Below are 8,230 nucleotides of genomic sequence, written 5' to 3'. Positions count from 1 at the left end.
TTCGATTTTCGAAAATTATCTTTTTTAGAACTTTCTCTCTCTAAACATTAATTTTCTCTCTCTTTACCAAACATCATCTAAATAATCTCAAAATAAAAAAGTTGAAGAATTAAAGTTGTTTAGAATATTAGTAGTTCTTAAAATATGTCATTTTTGAAGTCGTCAAGGGTGATTTTAATAGTATCAATAGAAAAAGTCCTTATTTTGCTAAAGTTAAAAACCTCAATCCTCGTTTTGACAAAAAGTAAACCACAATCCTTTATCTGAAAATTAGTGAAACCACAAGGGTTTTATTTGAAATTTACCCTTTTATTAGGATCTCACTTGGTAACTCGCCCATGAACCTCTAAAATCTCAGGATCGGCCCTGTGTCTAAGATATTTAACATGCATTAACATAATTATAAAAAATTATTAAAATGCTAATAATTATGTCTGTCTCACAAGTCAATCACAATTTTTTTTTTATCAATGTGTCTAAAATATTTACTATATTACTAATATATATATAAATAACAGAACTAAAAAAATATATGAAATTTCTAAAAAAAAAAATATATGAAACTGTTTTTTAGTTTATTGATTAAATTTGTTTGAAATATTTAATGTCACAGTCAATTAATAATTAAATTTGTTTGAAATATTTAATGTTATAGTCAAATATGCAATTTACACAAAAACCTTAGGGTGAAATTCGCTCTTTATCCTTAATTTATTTTGTTTGTCTCGAGTTGAGAGTAGACAAAATATCCCAATTAATTACTTACCGTTGCAACGTGTTACGCTGCTACATCTAATAATAATGCCCTCCAGCACAGCAAAATCCTAAATAAGCGATCATTATCCACCGTTCACTAACTGGGCCCACACCCATTTCACTCTTCGGAAATCAACGGTCAGTATCATGTTGTTAATCCAATCCCGCCGTCTGTCGTGCAAATGATAGGATATCCCCAAATTACCCTTGTAAGGTAACGTTAGGCTATTATATGGAAGACTGAGGACATTTTAGTCATCGAGGTAGTAATTAAGCTCACTTAATAAGAAATCAGTCATTTTAAAAATCATTTAAACCTCACACGACAGTCATACACAAAAGCTCTTTTTCCCCACTTCTTGCACACTTTTACATGTTCTGTAATTTTGTAGCTTCCACTCTGCAATTGAAGTTTCAGCAATGGAGGATTTGGCAGTTTGTTAGTTTGCTTCAAGGTTACATCTCGAGTGTTTATTTTGTTTCTGAAACTTAATTCCTGACGAAATTGAAGAAGGCAAGAAGAGATTTTAAGATGCTCGACGGGATCTTAGGTCGAGGTTATTCCTCCAAATGGTAATACATTTTTATATCGTGTGGTTGTTGTGGTTTTCTTTTAAGGAATTTGATCGGCAGATGTATTTTATTGGATTTTGGTTGCTTTGTTGTAGTAAATCGTTGATTAAAATGACAAAGAGTCGGATCGAGGTTATACGGAGAAAGAGGAACGCGACTTTGAAGTTTTTGAAGAAAGATATGGCTGATCTGCTAGTAAAAGGACTCGATATAAATGCATATGGCAGGGTAGTACTATTTCTTTTTCCTATATATATATTTTTTGGCATAATGACACTCTGGTTTGTTTTTGCTCTTTGATCTGATTGATTTTATTTCAGATTCAACAATCTGTATGATAGGGAAGTTGATGAAAAAAGTGAAATTACTGTTTGTATTTGAATTTTTGTTTGAATCTAGAAAAAGTGAAATATGGGCCAAAAAGTGCAGATATCAGTTTGTATTTCGAATTTCTGTTTGAGTCTAGAAAAACCGAGTGTATCTCCTGCTTCACAGCTGGATTTTTTCTTGTTGATCAATGAATCAAACACCAAACTGTGCTCTCAATTCCTTTTTGGATAATCCAGTTTGTTCCCTAGCGTGCACACTCGAATCTATATGCCTAATGCATATACCTTCTTTTCTTCTCATTCTTCCTTAGGATGCATTCAAGTTATTGCATCTAATTTATAATGTCCATTCCTGTGTAAGTGTTTAATCCTTTGAGCTATAATTTAAGCTCCTGAAGAAAAACATTCTCATTTTTTTGAGGTGATTGACCAGGCTGAAGGACTTCTAGCTGAATTGATCCTCTCCTCTTGCTATGAATATGTGGAGAAATCTTGTGACTTCGTGTTGAAGCATCTTTCAGTCATGCAAAAGATGAGGTATTAGTGCTTCTTATATATTCAATTCTACATGATATCATCTCTATTCTGTAGAACCACTTGGTTCTCTGCCATCTTCTATCACTAGTGTCACAACTTGTCAGTGCTTCACTTGTGTCTGGTTTGAGTGATCATAATCATGGAGCTATTGTCCTTATTTATGTAGATAATTTCCTTTAATTGTCTTTTTAATGCATCTTATCCTTTGCTAGATATGCATTGTATGTTTCCTAAACAATTACCAGGTCTGGCAACACAGTGTTCTGTATTCTTAATTTAGGTTAGCTGACTTTTGCTGATAGGTTCTGATATATATCACCCAAGTGTCTGGTTTGAGTGATCATAATCATATTGATACTAGCAAGCAAGTCACCATATCTGTTCCAGTGTTCCTGTTATGTTTATAGGCATAGCAATAAGATTGTTGGTTATGAAATGTATTTACTTAATGATTGTGAAAGGAATTGTAAGAAATTTCTGAAATAATCGTCCAGACGGTTGTTGATGACAGGTGCCAGTTTCTGTTAATCCATTGAGTTTTAATATGCTAGTAGTGGAAACAGTATCCACTGTCTACAAAATTAAAAGTTCAGTCTAATTAGAGAAGCTTTAGGCATGCACCCTATCCTAACTACGTAGGCACCTTCAATTAAATTTTCTGCTATTGGGGTCTTCGAAAAATGCAGTTTTCTGCATTTGATCCAAATATTTGGCAATCCCTTTCTTTCATGCAGGAGACTGTATGCAAGTTTTTTGGTTATGATATATGAACCTATGGTATTACCCAACTGAACTATGGTCTTAGTATGAGGATACTCTTTGATTGCTACGGGTACCCTGGGTTAGAGCAGCTTATTTATTTATTTATTAGTTTATTTGTTTACTGCTGTAATATGATATGAAACCTTTAATAATGATTTTAATTTCTCTTATGGATTGGAGTGACCAAATTCTAATTGATGTTCCTACAAATTCATCGTCATCCTGACAGGCACTGCCCCGAGGACTGTAGGGAAGCTGTGTCATCCCTAATGTTTGCAGCTGCAAGATTTTCTGATTTGCCAGAGTTACGTGATGTCAGGGATATATTTTTGGAGAGATATGGTAGCTCCCTGGAATTGTTTGCAAATCAAGAGGTAAATCTTGATAAATCCTCTGAATGGAGATTATTTTCTTTTACTTGCTTTCTACAACTAACTGCTTAGGTTTGCGTGAATAGTTTGTTGAGAATTTATCTTCAACGCCAATCACAACAGAGAAGAAAGTTCAACTAATGCGTGATATAGCATCTGAATTTGGCATTACATGGGACTCCAAGGGTTTTGAGCAGAGGGCATCCAGGCCCTCTCCATTTATACAGGTTTGTCATCCTAGTTTTCTGTTTCTCCTCAGGCTTCAGTACCCATCGTGGAGAGTGAGGGAGGGTTTACTTACTAGCTGATTTGGAAGTTGTTTAGGTTAGAGGTGTGGGTGTTTGAACATCTCTCTCATAATATTATGCTTAATTTCTTTCTGCTTAAGGAATGGATTTTCATCCTCCTTTCATGTCGATTCTTTTGCAGGAGCCACCTAAAGTTCATGGATCCTCCTATGATAATGAATACAGGTCAGTTAAAGGCAAGGACACTGTGATGAGAGGCAACTTCGATAGTTCACCCAAAGAAAGGCTTGAGATTGCAAACGATGGGTACAGATTGCAAAGTGAAAAGGAGAAAAATGGGTTGAAAAGAAACGATCTCAATTCTCAACCCAGATATGAAGTCCCCAGCAACGGATACAATCCACTCTATGCCAGGGAAGAACCTTCAGTGAAGTCGAGAGACGCTCATGATACTTTTTCCCAAGGCAGGAAAGAAGTTATTGTGGATATTCATGAACCATGGAAGCTGGAAATACCCTCAAAAAAAGTTAGTTCTAGCAGTTCATCATCTCACAGGACAAGGATGGAAGTTGGTGGGGGATCTACGCAGAGTGATGGTAGGGAAAATACTGCACCTAAAAGAGATGGCCTGGACCCTTTATCACGTGGAAAGCCGGATATTCTTTCCAATCATAGAGGACTGTGGTCAAAGAGTGATGGTAAAGATTCGGTGGCTGTTAAGCAGAGTGATGGTAGGGAAAATACTGCACCTAAAAGAGATTGGCAGGACCCTTTATCACGTGGAAAGCCGGATATTCTTTCCAATCATGGAGGAATGTGGTCAAAGAGTGATGGTAAAGATTCGGTGGCTGTTAATCACCATCATGTTAGCCAATATAATGCTGTAAATTCAGCAAGAGATGCTCAAGAGGAAGCAGATAAGTTGAATCTGTATTTTAATAAGGCTATGCCTCCTCCTTACACAAAACCTAATGGTAAACCGAAAGATGGAAAATACGGAGGCAGTTTCGGATTTTCAGATTCTGGTTCTGATGGCAGATCAGAAAAGAATCCACAAGAAGAATATCGTGCTGAGAATGAGAGGCAGAGCGCAACACCCGCAACTGCAAGAGCAGATGCTGATAGGCATGAGATTGATGGTGCACGTCAAGAGATTGGAATTAGTAACCCAATTCCAAAACCGAGATCCTCACGGAGGAGGCCTTCCAGATCACGATCTAGCCATGATGATGTCGGCCTTCCCGAAGACACAGTAGGAGTTTCCAAGAGGAGATCAAAAAGCAGGAGAAGGGATGACAGAAGAGGCCTTCAAATCTTGTTTGATGATGAGCACGATCAGAATGATGAAGAGGAGAGAATGATAGATAAACTTTTGATTCATTACAGTAAGAAACCATCAGCCTATGAACCTGGAACAGTCAGAAGAAAACCCAGAAGCCGTCAATCACACAATCAAAGAACAGCAGTGGAGGATATCAGCAGAAACAAACCTGATGAAATCTCAGAGATGGTTCCACCACCGCGATCAGTTTCCCTCCCTCGAGAACAAACAGCTCCATCAGAGACGGGAAAAGTCTTTAACCGTGCTGCTTCCTTCCAACCAGATAGGTCAAGCGCAGCCAAGCATGTACATCCCAAGTTACCTGATTATGATGATTTGGCTGCTCGGTTTGCAGCCTTGAAAGGAAGGTAAATCATTTTAGCAGTCAAAATCAACATCTTAACTCCACCATGAATGCATTAACTGTGTCTTCTTCACATTTGTTCACCTTAAGCAAGCAGTATACTGTTTTACTGGAACAAAGACTGTTTCATAGCCAACCACTGACCTGCTTGGAGCAGGGTTACCATACATAGTAAACTTGAGCTTACGCTGTGAGTTGCTGCCGACCTGCTTGGAGCAGGGTTGCCCTGCTGCACCATACATAGTAAACTTGAGCTTACACAGTGAGTTGGATTACTACAATAGTAAGTATTAGTTAACCAGAACCACTTATGGTTTGGTACTTCTAATATCAATTGCACTCTAGGCTGTACTTTTAGTTATTAGCTTTGTAAACTCAGAGTGATAAATGTCATACACGTTGATTATACGAGAAGTGAGAAAAAAAGATTCGTTTAGTTCCGTTAGTGTTGTTTGCTATTGTTGTAAGTTGGTAGATGTTTGTTGTTTTCCGTCTAGATCTCAGGAATGAGAGGCTAAATTTTCTTGGCAACAAGTAAATCTTTGTATGTAAAAAGTATTGAGGCGGTCTGAGACGACTCAAAAAGCACTTGATCATCTTTTATTTTAGGTCTACTTGGGTGTTAAGAACGAATTCCTTGCATTGGATAATTGCAACTCCCGGGTGACACATGCTACAGTGGCCGGGACAAAGGGTCGTAATCCTGCAAGGGTGAGCTAACTCTAAAAACCCATCCTCAGTTCGGTGAAATGGTCCCAGTGGCCGGGGCAAAGGGTCTAACTCCAAAAACCCATCCTCAGTTCGGTGAATGGTCCCAATGTCCGGGACAAAGGATCGTAATCCTGTGAGCATGAGCTAACTACAAAAACTCATCCTCAGTTTGGTGAAATGGTCCTTCTTGTTAACCTCAATTTCTAGTTTTAACCAAACGGACACAAAAGCATTAAAAGATGGAGTATTGTTTTTTAGTGGCACATTTTTTCATTGGGATACAGATTTAATTAGCCTTGTGTCTGTCTCCATTGGCTGAAGAGAGAGAGAAAAAGTGAAGTTCTCGCTTCTTTTTGAGCAAAAATTGTGGTGATGGTGGTACTGATACTGAGTGCTACAGCAGACTGCAGAGTCCGGAGCTGGGAGCTAAATATTGCAGTGAAGGACAGAAATGACCTTGAATGTTAGATACCCTCATTGGTGGGCAAAATATAGCCATGACATCCGAAATTACTAAGGGGGCGTTTGGTTCATAATGGGTAAGGGAAAAAGAATCAAGAAAGGGAAAGGAATAAACATTAATTCCTCTATGTGTTTGGATATGTTTAGGAAAGGGAATGGGGTAAAGTGAATCCAATTCCTTACATGGTTTGGGGTAATGGCTTAACCTAAAGTGGGGTAAACCTATAATTTAAAATGGGTAAAGGGAATGAGTTTTTTTAAAACAAACAAGAACAAAGGGAATGAAATCTTTCCATTCCCATTCCTAAAGACCCCGAACCAAACGCCCCCTAACATTATACCTCTTAAATTTAATTGTTGAACAAAACTTTTAAAGTCTAAATAAAATTTTGGCCTAATTCATTATCAGCTAAAATAGTAGATTGACTCCTTGAACTTTGCGAGTGGCTCACCAGCTTCCTAAACTTTTTATATTGTATCACCAGCTCCCTAAACTTGTTCATAAAAATAGATTAAGTGTTTCACTAACTCTTTAAACTTGTTTATTCTGTAGGAACTAAATAGAAAAACTTATTGATAACACTTACAAAGTTTATGAAGTCAATCTATTATTTTGGACAAATCCAGGGAGCTGATGATGTATTAGGCTTAAATTTTTTGTTTAGAAAAGTAAGAAAATGAAAAACTAAACAAGTTTAATTATATTATGGATTTTGTTTTTATTTATGTCACCTAGGTCAAATATTTATTTTCAAGTTCCTTTCAAAATTATATTCAAGTTATTATTTCATTGTACTTATTTTTAAGTCATTATTTATTTAAATTTTAATGTTACAATAATATGTTTGATTTTTTTTAAGAGTTTAGAGACGAGCAATATAATCTAATATCATATATATAGTGAAGTGATATTTACATGGTCAGGTGTTAAATTTAGATTTATTAAATACAATATACTAAATCTATAGAAAATAGTGCTGATGTGTCATCATTTAAACATGTCTATAACTGATGTGTCGACTTCTTAAAATATTTGAACTCCTTCCCTTTTGGATTATTACTTTTCTCTTTGGCTTTGCTTACCGTGGTTAATGGTCATAACTGTTTCCATAAAACTACCCACGTTTCTTAATTTACCCACGCTGCTTTCATTTTCTTGTGCTGTTTTCTTTCTTCTTTCCCAATCTATCTAGGATACCTAAAATCGTTCCTTAGGTAAATTACTTTCTTCTTTTTCGGTTCTCTGAACATTTCTTCTTCAATTCTTCCATAGGTTTATGGGATTATCTATTTGATTACTAACAATTGGAAATTTGTTCTTCAATTCTGCCATAGGTTTATCGGATTGTCTATTTGATCACTAACGAAACCCCATTTGTATGATCTTTTCAAGTCTCTATTTTCTGGGATCTTTTTCTATTTGTGATGCTCTCCTGGGTTTTCTATTTCATAAATTAGCAAGCAGGCGAGCAAAGTATACACCTTCTATGATTCTTTTTCATTTTGCATTTGCATTACTCTTGCCGCAATTATCCGTCTAACTATCCATAATAGTGTCTAAAATTGAACTCCCGTGAATAATTAAACTTCGACTGGAGCTATATGAATCTTACAATAAGTTGATCTTCTATGATTCTTTTTTTTTTTTTCAAAAGTGGGTTTCATTTTGCATTTGCATTATCATGTGAGTTTTGTTCTTTTTTATTATTATTCAGATTGGTTACACTTTGTACTTGCAGGTATAAGGGTGAAGACATAAAACTACAAACCTATGAAAATCATGTGAAGAGGAAAGC

General features: G+C 36.2%; 1 protein-coding gene across 1 annotated transcript; it reads left to right on the top strand.

Moving 5' to 3' along the window:
- The first annotated feature begins 1,055 nt into the window (after positions 1-1,055).
- LOC136202757 (uncharacterized) lies at positions 1,056-5,701 on the top strand. Its single transcript, XM_065993610.1, has 6 exons — positions 1,056-1,329; positions 1,425-1,557; positions 2,092-2,195; positions 3,187-3,331; positions 3,415-3,555; positions 3,758-5,701. Exons 1-6 carry the CDS (start codon positions 1,289-1,291, stop codon positions 5,267-5,269), a joined length of 2,076 nt encoding a protein of 691 aa, XP_065849682.1. The 5' UTR covers positions 1,056-1,288; the 3' UTR covers positions 5,270-5,701.
- The last annotated feature ends 2,529 nt before the right edge of the window (positions 5,702-8,230 follow it).

This window comes from Euphorbia lathyris, chromosome 8, assembly GCF_963576675.1.
Source record: "Euphorbia lathyris chromosome 8, ddEupLath1.1, whole genome shotgun sequence".
Lineage (NCBI taxonomy): Eukaryota > Viridiplantae > Streptophyta > Magnoliopsida > Malpighiales > Euphorbiaceae > Euphorbia > Euphorbia lathyris.
This window is presented reverse-complemented; position numbering and strand designations above follow the sequence as displayed.

Bases quoted from the DNA above. Each gene is read 5' to 3' on its own strand.
- LOC136202757 (XM_065993610.1), top strand. From the start codon at position 1,289: ATGCTCGACGGGATCTTAGGTCGAGGTTATTCCTCCAAATG. The intron at 1,330-1,424 runs GTAATACATTTT...GCTTTGTTGTAG, and splicing joins CGAGGTTATTCCTCCAAATG to TAAATCGTTGATTAAAATGA. The intron at 3,556-3,757 runs GTTTGTCATCCT...ATTCTTTTGCAG, and splicing joins GGCCCTCTCCATTTATACAG to GAGCCACCTAAAGTTCATGG.